This window comes from Vulpes lagopus, chromosome 3, assembly GCF_018345385.1.
Source record: "Vulpes lagopus strain Blue_001 chromosome 3, ASM1834538v1, whole genome shotgun sequence".
Taxonomy (NCBI): Eukaryota; Metazoa; Chordata; class Mammalia; order Carnivora; family Canidae; genus Vulpes; species Vulpes lagopus.
This window is the reverse complement of record NC_054826.1, coordinates 114,509,735-114,531,511: the sequence shown is the minus strand read 5'-3', so window position 1 is coordinate 114,531,511 and position 21,777 is coordinate 114,509,735. Positions and strand designations below refer to the sequence as shown.

Below are 21,777 nucleotides of genomic sequence, written 5' to 3'. Positions count from 1 at the left end.
CTCACTCTTTCTCAAAATAAATAAATAGGGGCATCTGGGTGGCTCAGACATTGGGTCATGATCTCAGGGTTCTGGGATTGATCCTGGCATTGGACTTCCTGCTCAGTGGAGAGTCTGCTTCTCTTCCTTGCTCATGTTCTGTCTCTGTCTTTCAGATAAAGAAATAAAATCTTTAAAAAAATTCTAAAAAAAAAGAAAAAAAAGAATAGCAAAACCTAGTATTTGTGGCTACTTGCTATGTGCCAGGCACTGAACTAACCATTTTTACAAGAATTATCTCCTTTATGCTGATCCTATAAAGTAGGCAAGTGTATACTACTATTATCTCATGTGTAGATGAACCAATGAGGGCTTAGAAACCCTAACTGACTTGCCCAACATCACACAGTTTTAAGTCCAGGTCTGACTGTCCTCAGAACCCCATCTCTCTCTTTTAAAACAAAACAAAACAAAACAAAGAAAACAAAACAAAACAAAACAAAACTGTTTTGCATTCCTACTAGAAATGTATAAGAGTTCCCATTGCTCTGTGTCCTTACCAGTACTTGGTATGGTCAGTCTTTTTAATTAGCCATTTTAGTGGGTGTGTAATAATATCTCATTTTGTGTGTGCACATATTTTTTTGGTTGTTTTTATTTTTTAAAGAGAGAGAAAGACAGTGGCAGGCAGGGGCAAAGAGAGAGGGAGAAAGAGAATCTTAAGCAGACTCCATGCCCAGCACAGAGCCAACATGGGGCTCAATCTCACCACCCTGAGATCATAACCTGAGCTGAATTCAAGAGTCAGATGCTTATTCAACTGTGCCACCCAGGTGCCCCAAGTGTGTGCATGTGTTTTAAGATTTTATTTATTCATTCATGAGAGACACAGAGAGAGAGAGAGAGAAAGCCAGAGACACAGGCAGAGGGAGAAGCAGGCTCCACGCAGGGAGTCTCATGTGGAACTTGATCCAGGGTCCCCAGGATCAGGCCTTAGGCTGAAGGCGGCGCTAAACGGCTGAGTCACCCAGGCTGCCCCGTGCATGTTTTAATGAGGCTTATCAAGATATACGTTACACACAGTAAAATTTACCCATCGTAGTGTATAGTTTTTCAATTTTGACAAATGCATACGGTATAATTACCCCTATAATCGAGGCATAGAAACATTTATATCATCTCCCTAAATTCCCTCAGGCTGCCCCTCTGTAGTTAACCCCTGCCCCCACCATCAGCCTCTGACACTCAATGATCCATTTCTGTTCTTCTGGTTCTGCCTCTTCCAGAATGTCAGATAAGTGAAATCATAAAATACATAGCCTTTGTGTCTTGCTTCCTTCACTGGACCTGATGCATTTGAAGTTCTTCCATGTGGTTGAGTATTTCAGTAGGCCCTTCCTTTTTATTGTTAAGCAGCATTCCACTATAGCACCCCAATAAGAGTGAATTCTTAATCCTAGTGATGAATTAGCACATGTGAGTTTAATAGACGACTGGCTTATTTATAACTACAGATTGCAGTGGTTTCAAGCCTTGTTGTTTATCAGGGTCATCCTAGGAAAGATTTTACTCTTTTTTATAACAGATTTATTTATTTATTTATTTATTTATTTATTTATTTATTTATTCATTCATTCATTCATCCATCCATCCATCCATTCATTCATTCATTCACTCATTCATGAAAGAAACACACAGAGAGAGGCAGAGACATAGGCAGAGGGAGAAGCCGGCTCCAGGAGCCTAATGTGGGACTCCGTCCCTGGACCCCGGGATCACCACCTGAGCCAAAGGTAGACACTCAACCACTGAGCCACCCAGGTGCCCCTGAAAAATAAGGCCTCATTCCCCTGAAATTCTTGTTGAGCTGGTCAGGATGAGAATAAAAGATGGGCAGTTTTAAAAGATACCTCCCCACCCCCCCAGGTGACACTAACTAGCAGCCAGGTTTAAGACCCACCAACATACCAGTTGGATGATCCAGGACAAATCACTGCACTTGGAATCTCAAATTCTTTCTCTTTAAGTTGAGAATAATGATATTGCCCAGTCTAGCTCACCAGGTTATCATAAGGATAAAAATATTTTCCAGTGGCAACCCATGAAAAAGCAAAGAAATGAATGCTATCAATATGGATGTAATGATCTATCAGTGTCTTTCCTATTTGAAGAGTACCAGAGCTTCTCTTTCTTAAACAAATGACAGAGGTTTTCAAGAGCAAATAGAAAGAGCAATGTTTTTCTGTCAATTTTATGTGTGCTATTAGATGATTGCTTGATGTATAAGAGTAATTGGGACACCAACAAACAAATAGAGATGAGAGGTGGAAAAAACACATGCCTTTCTCAGACACTGAGGATGTGGGCAGAACCGGGCATGGCTGGCTATAGACCACGATCTTCTCCCCAATGGGTTAAGTCAGCACATTTGCAAAAAAAGTAAACACTGATGTAATGATGTAACTAAATGGACAGGCAAGCAGAGGCGTGGCGCCAAGGATACAATTACAGAGCAGCCCCTGATCCAGTCCTTGCCTCAGAGCAAGTGAGAGGAGGGCCCCTTGTCACTGGCAAACATCATATGAAATGAGAGGTCATTTTATAACCACATCTGGCCACCTCAGAACATATTGCAAGGAGCATCATGTCACTTTGGGTCTGGAAAAGAATGGCCATCTTTGTATGAAAAAAGGTCTGGAAAAGAATGGCCATCTTTGTATGAAAAAAAGGTCTTTCATTGATATTTTTATTGTAAAATAGCAGATATTAATTGTAAACTAAAACCAAACAGTATAGAAATAATGTCTTAGCTTGGGGATGCTATAACAGAATGCCACAGGCTGGGTGGCTTAAGCTGTTGCTTAAGCAACATTTATTTCTTACAGTTCTGGAGGCTGGGAGGCTCATGATCAAGGTGATGGCACATTCAGTGTCTGGCAAGAGCACTCTTCCTGGCTTGCAGATGGCTGCCTTCTTGCTGTGTCCACCCATGGCAGAGAGAGAGAGAGAGAAAGAACAAGCTCTCTGATTTCTTCTTATGAGGGTACTAATCCCATCATGAGGATCCTACCCTGGTGAGCTCATCTAATTACCATCCCCTAAGTGTCACATTGGGGGTTAGGGATTCAACATATGAATTTTGAGGAAAACACATTCAGCCCATAACAACTACTTTAAAGTTAAACGTGGAATTCTCCATTCCTGTTTCACAGGCAAAAACACTGTTAACAGCTTGGTGTGTATCTTTTTAGTGTTTTTCTTCTGTATATATGAACATTAAGTACATATATATTATGTTGTGTTTTTTATAAACATAGGATATATGTTTTAGAAGTATGGGCTCACACTCTATAGCCTGCATACTGCCTTTCATTTAGCATTGAGGATAGCTTTCCACATAAGCACACGTAGATCTAGCCTGAGCATTTGTATTTGAAGGAAAGACACACTACTAATGTAGTTGGTAGGTAGGAATTTGGCCAAGCACTTGCTCCTTCAAAATACTCCCAACACAAAGTGAGCCCTGAGGTGGCAAGACCAAGGAAAACTTTAGGAATCGGTACTGATTTCTATTTCCTCAGCAAGTTCAATAATTAGTGACTTAAGGGCCAGCCTTTTTCCTTCTGCTTTCTTGTGAGGGTTGGCTTCCCTGGATTGTTGGTCAGCTTTACTGCTTTCTTGACTTCCTCTTCCTCCTTTCCAAAGAGGGGTGTCTCCTGGTGCAGCTGTTGGAGGCAGGGGTGGGGGTGCATTTCCTCCCTTTGTATGTGTCATTAGCTATCTCTCTGGCTTCCCTCTGGGGACAGCTGCCCAGCCAGGTGAGCCGGTGTCATTTAAAGCAGCACTTCCGTTCTCAGGGAGGGGTTGGTTGTCATTTCTGGATGACTTCTGATATGGCCCAGGTGAGGAGGAATGGCAACTGGCACAAAGACAATGGCAGACAACTTGGTGCGAGTCACATTTTCTTTGTAAAGGATATGCTGCCTAGAACTCCTGTTCAAGACCATTGTTTTTTTAATACTTTGCAATTTTTTAGGCTAACTTGAAGGCAGTATAGCATAGCGATTAAGCAAGCATGCTCCACAGTAGATCAATTCATTCACTGATATTCATTCACTAGTATTTATTGGGGACTTATTATGTGGCAGGTAGGCATTGATCTAGATGCTGGGCATACTGCAAGGAGTAAGACAAAGTCCTCGCCCTCATGGAGCTTGCATTATTGCAATAGACTATAAACAGATATAAATAAATATGTAATATAATGCCAAGAAGTGTATCAGCTAGCAATTGTCACAATAACGTACTTAACAAACCACTCCCAAGCTCAGTGGCTTACAACATACATTTATAGTCTCTTCACATGCTTATAGGTCAGCCAGGTTTCAGTTGTTCTAGGTTGGGTTTGACTACACTTGGATCAAGGCTGTTGAGTTCTATGTAGTTTTGTCTAGGATTGGTCATTCTACTGAGATCAGTAATCTACCAAGGGCAAACTCTTTTTACAGCAGAGATCAAAAGCTCTCAAAGGGTTAAGAAGAAAAACACTCGTAATGAATCTTAAGGCCTAGCCTGGGGACATGCCACTTCCCCACACATTCCACTGGCCAAAGTGAGTCACATGGACAAGCCCAACCAACATCAATGAAGCACTGAAGCAATGAAGACATGCTATCACTTAGTTTTCATCAAGCCAGCATCCACGATGACTCCCCAATGATCTTCACCTCCTGGTATTCACATTCCTAGGGCATCCCTTCCCACCTATACCAGGGTTGATATGTGTAACTAATAGAATATGACAGAAATAATCGTGTGCCACTTCCAAGATTAGGTTCTAAAAGACACTGCAGCCTTGGTGTCGATTTCTCTCTCTCTCTCTCTCTCTCTCTCTCTCTCTCTCTTTTTCTCTCTCTTCCTTGGGTCATTCATGCTGAGAGAAACCAGCTACCATGTCACCATCGCAAGCAGCTCTACAGAGATGCCCACATACAAGAAATGGAGACCTCTAGCCCATAGCTATGTGAGTGAGCCTTCTCAGGTGGAGCTAGCATCTTAGCTATAACTTCATGAAAGACCTTGAATTGAAACCACCCAGTTCAGCCACACCTGGATTTCTGAGCCTCAGAAACTGTGTGAGATAAGTGTTCATCATTGTTATTATGAGCCACCAAATTTTGGGAGGTCATTCATTATGCAGCAAGGGAAACTAACAATAACTCAGGCTGTTGTAGAGAGAGCAAACTAGGAGGATAGAAGTAGAAGCAGGAAAACTTATAATGTCTACATCCCTGCTACTCAAATTGGGGTTCAGGGATCCCTGGGTGGCGCAGCGGTTTAGCGCCTGCCTTTGGCCCAGGGCGTGATCCTGGAGGCCCGGGATCGAATCCCACGTCGGGCTCCCGGTGCATGGAGCCTGCTTCTCTCTCTGCCTCTCTCTCTCTCTCTCTCTCTCTCTGTGACTATCATAAATTAAAAAAATAAAATAAAATAAAATAAATAAATTAAAAATTGGGGTTCAAAGACCAGGGGAATCATCTAGGCCCCACCCCAGACCTCTCAAATCAGAATCTGTATCTTACCAAGATTCCCTGATAAGTCTTTGCATGTGTAGGTTTGAGAAGCAGAGATATAGATGACAGCCTTGGTAGCAGATGCATGTGCATGATGCAGGTTTGAATCCTGGCTATCAACCCTGTGACCTTCACTAAATGACTTAATTTTCCTAAGCCTCTGTTTTCTTTCTTGTAAATGGTAATAATAATAGTGCTGCCTTCACTGGGTTATATGTGAGAGTATAAAGGAAATGGTGCATGTCAGGTGCTTAGCATAGCACCTGGCACATGGTTACATGATTAGGGCCTCGTAAGAGTTAGCTCTTTATTGACTTGATCTGATCCATGCATTTTCTTCCCTAATATTCCTGATCATTTCCTGATGATTCGCCTTAATTTTTAAAAATTCCCTGTTAAAGAAAATGCTATCAAAGGAGATCCCATTTTGCAAAATGTCCTTGAGCTCATTAGAAAGATCTTTGCACCCAGCATGATTCCAGCAATACCCCAGAATAAAGGTGCCTGATTTCCATCATCAATTCCCAGGCCCAGTTCTCAGGGCAATTTTCAGGGCCATCCAGCAGGCCAAAATAGGCCACAGCACTATAAATAGTGAGTTTGGGTTGCTTGGGGCCTGGCTTCCCAGGCCAGACCCTTCCCCTTCCCCCTGCCTGGTCCTGTGCTTGTTTGAGTATGCTCCAGCTTATATCTGCAAGCGGATTTTTCTTAATATGCCCAGAAAACGCTTTGCCAACTAGCCAGACTGTCTTCAAAACTCTCCTTTTTATTTGTTCAGTTGCAATGTATCCCAAATATGTGATGAAAGCTGATAAACCAAATTCGAAGGGTGTTGTGAGGAGTAAATCAAGAAACTATGTATTGGTGGGACTGGCTACAGAATGTGCAGGCCTAGTGTAAAATACAAATGCTGGGTCCCTTGTTCAAAGTTTTAAGAATTTCTGGATGGTGACAGCCAGAGTATTAAAACAATGTGACTGCACAGGGCAATGCCCCTGAAGCCAGCCATATGTACGAGGTGTATCTGATGTACCTGGCAACTAGTACCAGCCAAATTCACAACTTTTCTGGAGTCTTTGTCTTTAAAGGGCTAATCAATTTCCCTTGAAGGCAAAGTTATGGGTAAACTGTATAGCTGTAATCTGATCCCTTCTACTGCTAAATCGTAGTGACTTAAACCATAGTGATTGATTGTTTTTCATAGTCCTGTAGGTTAACTGGGTAGTTCCTCTGCTATTTCTCCTTGACTCACTCATGTGGTTGCATTCAGTTGGTGCATTTAATGGTGAACACGACATTTGAGAGCTGCATGGGGATATCCCACAGTTGATGGGATGTCTCCACGCAACGCCATGCTGGGACTCTGGGTCTGGCACTCCAGCCTCATCTGCACCCCCTTCAGTGGGCACTTCTTGGCCATGATGGACCTTTCTAGCAGAATGAGTTTAAATACTCTGCCTAGATGATCTCCTGGGCTGAGCTGGAAGGTCCAGGGGGGGCCTCATGCCCAAGTCTGGGGCCCTTCAGTTCTCTTCTACATGGCCTGTCATCCTCCAGTGGGTCAGACCAGTTCCTTTACATTATGGAATAAACATTCCCAAAATGGAAGCATCAAGCCTACTTGAAGGCTAGACTCTGAAACTTGCACAGCAGCATTTCAGTTACCTTCTCTTAGTCAAACCAAGTCATGAGGCTCACCTAGATTCAAAAGAGTTGGGGGGAAGACTCCCCCATTTAATGAGAAGAATGGCATAGTTTTCAAAGAGTCAGGGATCCAGGGAGCTGTGATTCACTGGGGTACAGTGCAATAGTTCTCAAACTGAAGATTATGTCAGAATTATCTGGAAGCTATGTTAACACACAGATTGCTGGGTCTCAACTCCAGAGTATCTGAATCAGTAGGACTGGAATAGGGCCTGAGAACTTACATTTCAGACTAGCTCTCAAGAGATGCTGATGCTGCTAGTTTGGGAACCACACTCTGAGAGCTGCTGGTTGAGGGGTTAACTGTCCACTGTAACCTTGACTGCACATTAGAAACATCTGGGCAACTATAACTACCTAAATGTCAGTTCCGGGTATCTGTGGTAAGAAAAAGATCAAAGCATTACGCCATAATACAGTCTTTGGCATCATTCACTTGGTTGTAATTTATAAATCATTGGAAAGTTCATCGAATCCCTTAAATGCCTTTGCAACTTAATCATTCCCTGATTATTTGGGTAAACATGTACCAAAAAAAGTTGGATGAACTTTATCTCAACTGTCATCATCAGGGTGTTGGGGGAAATTCCGCTTTTTCCAAGTATGTTCTGCGATATGACTTTATATTATTAAAGGAACTTTAGTTAAAAAAAAATAGGTGTGGCTTCCTGGGAGAAGGCCTTTCTGGAACTGCACTGAAGAGCCTACCCCACCAAAAAGCAGCTGCTGTTCATGAGTCACACAGATCCTGTCTCCTGACTGCACACAAATAGCCTAAGCTGTCCTTCTTGATTCTGATTTCCAGAATTTGCAATCATCGACATGGCACCGTGTAAGAACTGAGATGAAAAATGCACACATGGTAAAGCAGTAGGTCTCCCAACACTGAGTTCATTCTTCATGTTCTCTTCCATTAAAGCAGAGTTTCAAAGCTTTCAGACCATTAGAATCACCTGGAGTTCTTGCTAAACACACCAACATGTTGGTTCCATGTCACACGGATTGAATCAGAACCTAAAAGGCAAGAGCCCAAGAGTCTATTTTTACCCAGTGCCCTAAGTGGTTTCGATATCATCAGATAAGTTTAAGGGATTGTCTTTTTTTTTAAGATTATTTATTTATTCATGAGAGACACATCAAGAGAAGCAGAGACTTAGAGGGAGAAGCAGGCTCCCTGTGGGGAGCCTGATGTGGGACTCAATCCCACATTCCCGGAATCACAACCTGAACCGGAGGCAGATGCTCAACCCCTGAGCCACCCAGGTGCCCCAGGGGATTGTCTTAAAGCAATAATGGTATATAACTCATACAGAAAGATGTAAAGAACACTAAGGGAATCTGAGGGCTCCCGTTCTAATGCCCACTCAAGGATGAAAGCAGGGGCTGATAATCTATATATAGCCCATGGACCAAATTTGGCCCCCTGGCTGTTTTTATAAATCTAGTTTATTGGAACACAGCCATGCCCATTTTTAAAAAACATATTGTCTATGGTGGCCTTTGTGCTGTAATGAATCACTGGGACAGAGACTGGCCCATAAAGCCAAAAATATTTATAATCTGAACTTTAAAAAAAACCACAAAACTTGTCTTGACCCTTGGATAAAAAACATGACCTCAGACCTGAGCAAACTTAGAATTGGAACTAAGGCCCTCAGTGACTATGAGCTCATAATAAAAAATAAACCAACAAGGAATGGAGGTGGTGGGAGGAGTCAGTAAGAAAATCTAAGGCCTCAAGAATGGCAATTTGAGACTATGAAATAAGTATGTTTAAGATGATTATAGAGATTTACTAAAAAAATTATTTATTTATTTTTAAGATTTTATTTATTCATTTGAGATAGAAAGAACACAGGTGAGAGGAGAAGCAGAGGGAGAGGGAGATGATCTCTGAGCCAGGAGCCTGACATGAAGCTCAATCCCAGGACGTGGAGATTATGACCTAAGCTGAAGGCAGATGCTTAACCATCTGAGCCACCCACGCACCCCTAAAAAAATTTTTTTTTAAAGAATACAAACCTTGCTGAAAGAACAGGGTGATAAGAAAAAAAAGGAATCATATTTGAAAAAGAACAAAGTACAACCTATAAAAATGAAAACAATTAAGTGAATAGGCTAAAGTCATGCTTCTGAAACTTCAGTAAGCATCAGGACCATCTGGAGAGTTTGTTAAAATACAGAGCCCTGGCCCCACTCTCTCTATTCAGTTCTGACCTTAATAGGTCTTAGGTGGAAGCCAGGAATTTGCATGTCTAATGAGATCCTAGGTACTGCTGATGGTGCTGATCCACGGACCATACTTTGGGTGTGTGTTAAATAGCAGACAGACGCAGCTGGAGGAGTAATTGCTATCCAGGGAGATCCAGGAGAAAGAAGGCAGCTGGCAGAGAGAGGTGGGAAATGTGGGAAAGTAGATGAGACAAAGAATGAGAAGGTCAAACATAAGTCTAATAGGAATTGCAGAGGGCAAGGACAGAATGGGTGGGGAAGAGGCAGTGTGGACAGAACTACTGAGCAAGAACATCCCAAAGCCAAAGAGACGTGAATCCCAAACTAGGTAAATAAGGACAAAACCACAGCAAAGTGCTACCTGGTGAAACTGTGGCAGGCCAGAAGCTAAGAAGAAGCCTTAAAGCTCTCTTGAAAGAAGGATTGCCTACAAGAGAAGAACAGTGAGATGGATCAAGACTTCTGATGAGCAGTAACGTAAGCCAGAAAATGATTATGTGTGTTCTCTTCTAACCCTAAGGGAAAGTCACATTCAGCAGAGAAGTATATGCTCACTAAATTAACATGCAAGAGCAAGAGCTAAATACATTTTCTTTTTTTTTTTTTTTAATTTTTTATTTATTTATGATAGTCACAGAGAGAGAGAGAGAGGCAGAGACACAGGCGGAGGGAGAAGCAGGCTCCATGCACCGGGAGCCTGACGTGGGATTCGATCCCGGTTCTCCAGGATCGCGCCCTGGGCCAAAGGCAGGCGCCAAACCGCTGCGCCACCCAGGGATCCCCTAAATACATTTTCAAACACATTTCTCACTGAAAGAACTACTAAATGATGTACTTGAGTTAGAAGGAAATTGAATCCACAAGGAAGGAGTGGGAGCAGAATGCAAGAAACAATGGTAAAGGAGGAAGCTGCTGGATCCAAATACACATAGACTATTCTATATACAAATATATACACACACATATACACACATGTACATACATGTAGGTATACTGTATCTGGATAAATAATATAAATATATATACACACACCAATGGGGGATAAATGAGAGGAAACAAATACTGGACAGTAATCATATAAGAGTTGAGAGTGCAATGTTAAAAAGTTGTTCTGAAGTCCTGTAACTGCTTTGGAGGAAGTTGGACAGACTCTTTTTTTTTTTTTTACTTTAAGTTGTTTGTTACATTATAGCAATATATTCCGAAAAAGTGGCATAAGAACTAACAAATCAATAGAAGAGAAAAATGGAATCCAAAAATCCAATGAAATAGAAATCAGGAAAAAAAAAAGGCATAAGAGACATAGATAAAAAAACAAGATGAGCGAGATCAGTACAAATAGATTACTGATCACAACAAATGTAAGTAGAATGAGCTCTCCCCTGATTTTTCAGATTGGATTCAAAAGTAATCTGCCTCTGTGCTAGAGGTACAGGTAATACAAAATGACCCAGAAGAGTTGGAAGTAAAGAGGTGAAAAAAGACAACACAAATGCCAACCAAAAAAAGTAATCTTGTATTATGAACATCAGATAAGGGGCACCTGGGTGGCTCAATGGTTTGAGGGTCTGCCTTTGGCTCAGGTCATGATCTCAAGGTCCTGGGATTGAGTCCCGTATTAGGCTCCCCTCAGGGAGCCTGCTTCTCCCTCTGCCTATGTCTCTGCCTCTCTGTGTCTCTCATGAATAAATAATAAAATCTTTAAAAAAATGAACATCAGATAAGATAGACTGAAAAAAAAAACATTTTCAGAGATAAAACAGGTCCTTAATGATTAAAGAATATCTGGTATTTTCTATTGGGTCAGACTTTTTGTAATGCTTTTCACAACCCACTGAGCTGAATTTACCACATGCTAATGTAATGAACCCACCGTTTAAAAAATGTTGCTCTAGAACACATTTCTACTCCTCCCTGAAAGGCCCAAGCAACTCCTAAGAGGCATGCTGTCATACTACAGATGAGTATCTGGGACACCTCCACAATACCAGGAAATATGAGGTATCTACAAGTTTTTATAATTAGTTCCCCAAAACAATAAGGAACACTCATAACAACCCAAAGGAGAAACTCTTATTTTGTTTCACCAAAGATATGAGAAGAAATCACAAAGCTTATTTACAGAGTGAAAATTGAACTTATGAGAGAGTTGGAAACTCTGAGTATTCCACAAGGTATTTGTGTGTGTGTGTGTGTGTGTGTGTGTGTGTGTGTGTTTTAAGACATGAGAGACACAGAGAGAGGCAGAGACATAGGCAGAGGAAGAAGCAGGCTCGCTGCAGGGAGCCTGATACGGGACTCGATCCCAGGACCCTGAGATCATGACCTGAGCCAAAGGCAGACACTCTACCATTGAGCCACCCAGGTGCTCCTCCACAAGGTATTTGAAAGAGAATTTGCAAACATATATTTCCTTCATGTTGAAATCCACTTTTCTTGAGTACAAAATCCTTCAATATACTCATTAGTGCATTGAGTCATGGCAAGGATGTGATAAGAACCTTCCAAGGCATCTCACACTGAGTTGGAGGTTCGCTCTTGCCAGAATTACTGAAGTACTATCTGTTGTGTTGTTTCTCCAGCATCTTTCCAGGAACTGTAATATATTGAAAGTTTCTTTCTCCAAAACGATTAGAAAAACTCCAGGGAATCATCCAGAGAAAATAGTCATTGCTACATTATTGTCTGTTTTGCTAAGAAGCAAGGAAAGCAACTGAGCTAAGAGAAATTCTAAAGTATAGATCTCTGGGTAACTTCCAAGTCCTAGCTAGTGGCCGCTCTCTTCTTCCCTGTCTGCAGTCACCATCCTACAGCCCTGATTCCTCTCTACTGGCTGAGCAATACCTAAAGTTATAGAATTTTATAATTATAAAATCACTTATGTATTCAATAATTTGCAAACCCTTGGGAAGAGGCCTCACTTCCAATTTTATGAATCACTGGCTCTTCAGCCAATTGGCTGTGTAGGATACAACCTCAGAGCTGAATTCTTATTACTTTAAAACAAAAGAGATTTATTTATTTGAGAGAGAGAGTGCAAGTGGGGAAGAGGGAGAGAGAGAGTCTCAAGCAGACTTCACACTGAGCACAGAGCCTATTGTGGGGCCTGATCCCACAACCCTGAGATCATGACCTGACCTGAAACCAAGAGTCGGGTGCTCAACCAACTGAACCACCCAGTAACCCCCTTATTACTTTATTAGTTGATTTAAGAAATTGCTAACACAGTGAGGGCTTACTATGGACCAGACAATATCTCTTCTTGTTTTCACACTAACACAGTAAAGGAAATATTTGTACTATCCCCATTTTACAGATGAGGAAATCGAGGCTCAGAGATTTTAAGTAACTTGCTCCAGATTCCTCAGCTTGTCATTTGCAGAGCTGAGATTCAGGCTTTCTGATCCAGGGTTGGCTTTCTTAATCAATATGGTACCCTGTTGGCTTTCATCAGAATAATAGATAATTAGGAGAATTTGATTGGTTCACAGGCATTTTTAAATTCACATCCAAATATGGAGGTTTCTTCCTGGGCTTAGCCCAAAGTCAACTATATAATAATGTGTATAATACTCTGTGTGCTACAGAAATAAAAAAAATAAAAAAAATACTCCGTGTGCCTATCTTGAAAGAGCAGATGGACTCCATTTGATAATTTAAATAAATAAAAGTAGGAAGCCACTCATAAGGGAGAGGCTTTTTTTTTTAAAGCAACAAAATTGTTTATGTGTTAAACATTACGCTGCACTCTCTGGTATTTGCTGATTGGCACAACCACTGCCTTTAAAATTGTTTCCGTAATCATGACTATAATGACCAGGATTAGCCCAGTTCAATGAGTGCGTGCTTTCCCCAGGGCTCACAAAAGCCTTCTCTTGGGATCCAGGCTTTCCTGGTAATGAGAAGTTAACTAACAAGGCTGCCGTATTCCACGTTGGGAAATAGCAGTCCTTGGTATGAAATGAAGAAAATCAAGAAATGGATGAATGGTCTCTGGCCAAACAGAGGAAAATCACCCTAAACTGGTCAGCAGAACCCCAAAGAACAACTGTAGATTTCTGGAATGATGAAGGAAATGGGTGTTTCTGTTTGTTGAATATTTAGGTAATTGAGAGGTCAAGGGATTGTAGGAAAAAGCTATCAGTTATTCTTAAGCTAAAGAACTCTTATTTGCCTCTCAGCGGCCTGTTTCTTAAAATTGAAACACTTGTACTCCTGAAATAATATATGCCTGCTATAAACATCCCAAAAACCCAACCAGAAAAATATGGAATATTTTCCCCATTTTACTTCCTCCCTAAAGCAACCAACACTCTGTGTATCCTTCCAAACTTTAAGAATACATTATGCAGAAAGAATTTGACTATAAGGAAACCTAGTCAACTTGCTAATTATAATTAGTACTAACCTTTTTTTGTTTTTTTTGTTTGTTTGTTTTTTTGTTGTTGTTTTGTTTTTGAGTACTAACCTTTTTGTAGCGATTCAGAAGATCCTTCAGGTTTATTATCATTAAGGGTATCATTCTGCACATTTGTCACAGTGCAAAAATGTGGGGATCTCTGTGTGCTTGGATCCAGATAAACAGAAGCTTGTGGGGGGGCACCTGAGTGGCTCAGTTGGTTAAGCATCTGCTTTTGGCTCAGGTCATGATCCTGGGGTCCTGGGATGGAGTCCCGCATCAGACTCCCTGCTCAGCGGGGAGTCTGCTTCTCCCTCTGCCTCTCTGCTCATGTTCTCTCTCTCAAATAAATAAATAAAACCTTAAAAACAAAACAAAACAAAAAACCCAGAAGCTGGTGGGAAAGATGTGGATAATCCCTTTTTTAGCTGGCCAGAAGGATTTGTGCTTCCTCAGCCCACAGAACAAAGCTATTGAAGGTGTCTAATCTTTTGAACATAAGGCTTTAGGAAACACTGTAAAAATATTGGTTTGTAATTTAAAAGATTTGGGGGATTACCTTATGTTCTATGACATTAATATAGGATCATTTTTTTTCTCTGAATTCCCTGTGCTCATCCATATACTTATTCTTACCATACCTTATTGATATTATTCTATATTCTATGTCTCCTACTAGATTTTCAGCTCCTCAAGAGCAGCTGGAACACTCTACCTATATTTGCATCTCAACACCATTTCCTAGCTCTGCAACCCTGCAAGCTGCCTAAACTGAATTTCTTCATCTGCAAAATGGGCATAATCATTCTTGCCTTTTTTTGGGTGTTTTGGTGGTTAAATTTATAAAAACAGTTAAACAATGCCTGGGAAATAAGTGCTCAATAAACAGGAGCTATGGAATAATAAAATACAACTTAAATAATTAAAATTATCAATAGTCTCTTTATCACCAATGTGGAGTAGATGTTCAGTCAAATGGTATTAAACAGAACTGTGATTAATACATTGACTATGTGTTAAATAAAATTTACCATTATTATAGTAAATCCTTGCACAATGTCATTTACACTCAAATATTACATAAGCTATAGGAATTTAGATAAATCATTTGGAACACTGATTCACTTAAAATCCAAAATATATCCAATTGGTTTGTAAAGGATTTTCCATGCAGAGTTAACAAGCTCATGTCTAGAAGTATTTAGAAAAGGAACTAAAGCTTTGTGGGCATTTCCCAGGTTCGGTGTGATCCTGAGATTCAAGAGTTGCGTCAGTGGCAAAAGAAACTGCGTGAAGACAAGCACATTCGCCAGCGAGTCAAGATTTTCTGGGCCAAACAAGAACAGAAAGGTCAGTTGTTTGATTCACCATCCTTGGTTTATTTAGGAAAAGCCTGAGTCTCAGCCCAGGCTCAAGAAGGAAGCCCTCTAAGTTCTTATCAGCTCCTTGTGTCTGCACGGAACCGTTTGTGTGTGTGGGAAGTGGCTGCATATTAAGATTCTGTCCTGGAATAACAGAGGTGATGTGACATAATGTACCTGGCCATTTTCCTCGCTCAGGCACAAATTCAGTGTCATCCATATCTGCACATCTTTTTGTTTAAGCTATAAGACATCAAGGATAACCCCTCCTTTGGAAGCACAGTGTCCACAGGTGTGATGGGTAGTTACCTTTTTCAAGTTGTTGATTGTGTGTCTGAACTGAAATGTTGCATTATGCTTGTCCTCTCCCCTTCTGTGAGAAATTAAACACATGCGCGTGCATACACATACCTACACACACTGATGTACAAAGGATAACAAGTGCTCTTCACCTGTCAGATGCAAGTGTCACCATTTTGTCTTATTTGCTTTCCACGTTTTTTTATTATAAAACTTTATTTTTTTTAATTGTATATCTTTTTAAAAAAATTTTTCATTTATTTATGATAGTCACACAGAGAGAGAGAGACAGAGACAGAGACACAGGCAGAGGGAGAAGCAGGCTCCATACACCGGGAGCCCGAAGTGGGATTCGATCCTGGGTCTCCAGGATCGCGCCCTGGGCCAAAGGCAGGCGCTAAACCGCTGCGCCACCCAGGGTTCCCTATTATAAAACTTTAAATCATACATATTTGCAATAGGAAAATGAGAAAAACCATAGCCAGAAAAGGACCCCCCAAAATCCCACCACTGTTAATATTTTGGTGTATATCCTATGCTTTTTCCAGTGCAAACAGGTACAAATAAATATCCACATACATTTTATTAAAGATAGGATTATACATTGTTACATTCTGTTACACAGTCTACTTTGTCACTGAATATACTCAGAACATCATTCTGGTCAACAACTAGGGAGTAGCATTGTGAAGTTTAATAGTTGCATGGTATGGATTTAGCATCATTTATTCAACCACCAACCTGGAAGGAGATTCATGATATATTATCAAGTGGAAAATGATCACAGATAAGTTGTCATCCCTATTAAAAGTATGTACATGGAAACATGGAGATGTCTAAACAGCCTGGAAGAAGACATTAGTGATAGTTACCTTTAGGATCTGGACAAGGTAGGAAGAGATGCACTGTTGGAATCTTTTACATAAGTTCATAGTACTTTACAATTAATGAAAAAATAATCCTACTTACCTTAGCAGGCTACAGGCCATCCATACTTTGAGTCCTCTCACCTCCCCATCCTGCCCTGTACCTGTCCCCCCTCACTAGGCTACAGACTTTTCTGTTCTTGCCATATGCCAATGCCTCCCTCACCTAGGGGACTCTATAGTTTTCTTTTTTTTTTTCTGTCAAATTGCCCATCCCCAGCTACTTCTCATCTTCCAGACCTGGGCATTACTTCCTCAAAGAGGCCTTCCGCAGGGACCAGGAACCAGTCTGTTGAACAATCTCAACATGGCGGGGTCTAAACAAAAGCTTCCTTTTCTCCCCAGAAACTGTCTTCAACCCTATTTCCTCAAATCTCTCTTTCCAATCCCTTCATGGCATATTGGGTGGATTCCATGGCTTTTCAGTGTGTTCTAATTTTGGAAAGCCCAGTCTAGTTTAAAATGCCAGTCTCAGATCCAATTTAATGCTTACCCAACTCCTTCTGACCTCTGTCAGTGGGAATGGGAGTGGGGGAAAATTGTTAAATCTTTCACACTTCTACACTTGCCTCTTCTGGATCTCTTTCTCCTCCAGTGGGATGAGTGAGAAGGAGGGAGATAACAGAAGGGCATCCATCTCTTCACTGTCTGTTGTGATCCTCTCTTGGCTGCTGCTGCTTCTCTAGCTAAGGCTACCATTCATGTCCTGTGGGCAGGCATCTCCATGCTGACTCTCTGACTCCTGTATTTCATGATTCTTCCTGGAGGGAAGCAATAGTTGGCAGAACACCACTGTGGGGATCTGGCTCTGTCTCTACCTCTTCCGCCACCACTTCAGATCCCACCTCTACCAACCTATTAGCCTTTTGCTCTTGGAGGTCTCCTTACCCAATGGCCAGCCCTCTTGATCAGGGCATTAGGAAGATAGTTCAGGTTACCTCCCAGTGTCTTCCTGATCCACGGGAACCCGATGGTGGACACATAGAGTTCTCCATGGCCCTTCTTCTCTCTGCCCCAGTGTGTCTACCCAGATAACATTGAACCTACTCAGATAGGCATAGAGGAATGACCTGGATGTAAATCTGAGGCTATCCTTAAAGCAGATGTTCAATTAAATAATGAGATGCCCCCAATCTTTCTGAACTATTCTCTTGGATTTTCCCCTCCTTTATCTTAGGGTGTGGGTTGGGGGAAGCACCCTCCTAAGAGAGGAGGGAAAAAGCACAGTATTCTTCTTTAGGCCAGTAATTCTCAATCTTTTTGGGCTGTGATCCAATAAGAAATTTATCATAAAATTTACTGTAGTTTATATTACGATCTAGTACATACCCTCCTCTTCTATTGAATTTTTTAATTTTATTTTTCTTTAAATGATAGACATGACCCAGTAAATCAGTTTCATGGCCTTTACCCTTCAATTTTACCCATGCTTTGAAACATACTGTATTGGTCCTCTACTCCACAGCTCCTACAATTTCTTCTCCCCCTTTCCTTCCCAGAGCCATCTGGTTAGGTAATGACTGGGCCCCTTCTTCACAGACAATGGTTCTCAATACTGGCTGTACATTTGACTAACTTTAGAAGCTTTCTAAAAATACCAGTGCCTGTAAAAATGTCAATGTTACCCAGGGCAATTTACACGTTTAATGCAATCCCTATCAAAATACCATGGACTTTCTTCAGAGAGTTAGAACAAATTATTTTAAGATTTGTGTGGAATCAGAAAAGACCCCGAGGGACACCTGGGTGGCTCAGCGGTTGAGCATCTGCCTTCAGCCCAGGGCGTGATCCTGGAGACCCGGGATCGAGTCCCACGTCAGGCTCCCTGCATGGAGCCTGCTTCTCTCTGTGCCTGTGTCTCTGCCTCTCTCTCTCTCTCTCTCTCTCTCTGTTTCTCATGAATAAATAAATAAAATATTAAAAAAAAAAAAGAAAAGACCCCGAATAGCCAGGGGAATTTTAAAAAAGAAACCATAGTTGGGGGCATCACAATGCCAGATTTCAGGTTGTACTACAAAGCTGTGGTCATCAAGACAGTGTGGTACTGGCACAAAAACAGACACATAGATCAATGGAACAGAATAGAGAACCCAGAAGTGGACCCTGAAATGTATGGTCATCTAATATTCGATAAAGGAGGAAAGACTATCCATTGGAAGAAAGACAGTCTCTTCAATAAATGGTGTTGGGAAAATTGGACATCCACATGCAGAAGAATGAAACTGGACCACTCTCTTTCACCATACACAAAGATAAACTCAAAATGGATGAGAGATCTAAATGTGAGACAAGAGTCCATCAAAATCATAGAAGAGAACACAGGCAACACCCTTTTTGAACTCGGCCACAGTAACTTCTTGCAAGATACATCCACAAAGGCAAAAGAAACAAAAGCAAAAATGAACTATTGGGACTTCATCAAGATAAGAAGCTTTTGCACAGCAAAGGATACAGTCAACAAAACTAAAAGACAACCTACAGAATGGGAGAAGATATTTGCAAATGACATATCAAATAAAGGGCTAGTTTCCAAAATCTATAAAGAACTTATTAAACTCAACACCAAAGAAACAAACAATCCAATCATGAAATGGGCAAAAGACATGAAGAGAAATCTCACAGAGGAAGACATGGACATGGCCAACATGCACATGAGAAAATGCTCTGCATCACTTGCCATCAGGGAAATACAAATCAAAACCACAATGAGATACCACCTCACACCAGTGAGAATGGGGAAAATTAACAAGGCAGGAAACAACAAATGTTGGAGAGGATGCGGAGAAAAGGGAACCCTCTTACACTGTTGGTGGGAATGTGAACTGGTGCAGCCACTCTGGAAAACTGTGTGGAGGTTCCTCAAAGAGTTAAAAATAGACCTGCCCTACGACCCAGCAATTGCACTGTTGGGGATTTACCCCAAAGATTCAGATGCAATGAAACGTCGGGACACCTGCACCCCGATGTTTCTAGCAGCAATGGCCACAATAGCCAAACTGTGGAAGGAGCCTCGGAGTCCATCGAAAGATGAATGGATAAAGAAGATGTGGTTTATGTATACAATGGAATATTACTCAGCAATTAGAAACGACAAATACCCACCATTTGCTTCAACGTGGATGGAACTGGAGGGTATTATGCTGAGTGAAATAAGTCAATCGGAGAAGGACAAACAGTTATGTTCTCATTCATTTGGAGAATATAAATAATAGTGAAAGGGAATATAAAGGAAGGGAAAATAAATGTTGGGAAATATCAGGAAGGGAGACAGAACATAAAGACTCCTAACTCTGGGAAACGAACTAGGGGTGGTGGAAGGGGAGGAGGGTGGGTGTTGGAGGGGAATGGGTGACGGGCACTGAGGCGGACACTTGACGGGATAAGCACTGGGTGTTTTTCTGTATGTTGGTAAATTGAACACCAATAAAAATTAATTTAAAAAAAATACCAGTGCCATTGACAGAGAATCCTAGAAGCAATGAGCATTCTTAGTGCCCAGATGTTGGTTTCTAAGTACCCCTCATTCTAAAAGGAATAAAATTTCTTACAGAAATGGCTGATTCAAGGGCCAGGGCAAGGAAAGTAGCGATAAACCTGGAACATCCTATGCCAGAAAATAAAGATGGGGACATGGAAAGAGAAAACAGGGTTTAACTTGACGACAGTCTCATTGAGCAAATCTGGGATGATTTAAGTATCAAAATTAAAATGACATGGGCAGCCCAGGGGGCTCAGTGGTTTAAGGCCTGCTTTCAGCCCAGGGCCTGATCCCGGAGACCTGGGATCGAGTCCCATGTCAGGCTCCCTGCATGGAGCCTGTTTCTCCCTCTGCCTGTGTCTCTGCCTTTCTCTCTCACTCTCTGTGTCTCTCATGAATAAATAAATAAAATCTTAAACAAAGAAAACCTACTTAAAAAAATTAGTGACAGTGGGGCGCCTAGGTAGCTCAGTCGCTTAAACTGACTTGGTTTTGGCTCAGATCATGATCTCAGATTCATGAGATGGAGCCCCAGCATCATTGGACTCTTCACTCAGCAGAGAGTCTCTTCCCCCTCTCTTTTTCCCTCTGCCCCTCCCCTTGCTTGTGCTCTCTCTCTCAAATAAATAAATCTTAAAAAAATTAACAGTGACAATAGTGAATTATAACTCATTGACAAATAAATGAGGCAGAAGAGATGATTTCCCTTACATTAGAATACCACCTAATATATTTAGAAAGTATAATGAAATTAAAAAGTCACCATCTTGTAACCATATTGATAAAAAATTGACTCAGGCAAGAATCATCAGTACTTGCTAATACCATTGAGTGAAAGTTTGATGAGGAATATGATATTTAGGGTCTCAAAATATCCCTCTACAAAGTAGTCATTAAACAAAGGGAAAAATACTAACTTTACTTTAGAGAATCCTGGCAGATCCTATCTTCACCGAGTGTTCAAAATTATTATCACCGGGGCGCCTGGGTGTCCAGTCAGTTGAATGTCTGCCTTTGGGTCCAGTCAAGATCTTGAGGTCCTGGGATCAAGTCCTTCATCAGGCTTCCTGCTCCACAGGGGGATCTGCTTCTCCCTCTGCCTCTACCCCTCCCTCTCTGCTCATGCTCTCTCACATTCTCTATTGAATAAATAAATAATCAATCTTTTAAAAAAAGATTATTTATTTATTTATTTATTTATTTATTTATTTATTTATTAGAGAACAGAAAGAGAGTCAGAGACATAGGCAGAGGGCCTGATGTGGGACTTGATCCCAGCAGCCCAGTATCATGACCTGAGCTGAAGGCACTCAACTGCTAAGCCACTCAGGTGCCCCAATAAATAAAATCTTTTAAAAAAATTAAGTTCACCAATATTGGGAGAAGTTGACATAATGTGCCTCCTGGTATGATGTGTTGAGAAAGACACACATCACATATGCTTATGTACTATTCCTGTCAAAACGCATAACTTGAATCTTATCATGGGGAAACGTCAGACAAACCCAACTTGAAGGATATGTACCAAAATAACTGATTTGGATTCTTAAAAAATGCCAGTGTCAAGAAAGACCAAGATTAAAGGAGGACCAAGGGGACATGACAGCTAAACAACGCATGATCTTAGATTGGCTCCCAGATGGGAAAAAATTCTATGAAAGACATTATTGAGACAATTAGCAAACTTTGGATGTAGGCTCTATATAAATAACTACATAGCACTATCAAATTTCCTCATTTTGATCAATATCCTTAGGGTATATAAGAAGCCTCCTTGGAGTGCCCAGCTGGCTTAGTCAGTAGAGTGTGCAACTCTTGATCTTGG

At 41.1% G+C, this 21,777-nt stretch overlaps 1 protein-coding gene across 2 annotated transcripts in view; it reads left to right on the top strand.

Moving 5' to 3' along the window:
- IQCK (IQ motif containing K) overlaps positions 1-21,777 on the top strand; it is a 129,818-nt gene that overhangs the window by 74,581 nt on the left and 33,460 nt on the right. For both annotated transcript variants that reach the window (XM_041748332.1, XM_041748331.1), the window contains one exon: positions 15,126-15,237. In XM_041748332.1, the coding sequence (XP_041604266.1) occupies positions 15,126-15,237 (112 nt within the window). The remainder of the gene's footprint in view (positions 1-15,125; positions 15,238-21,777) is intronic.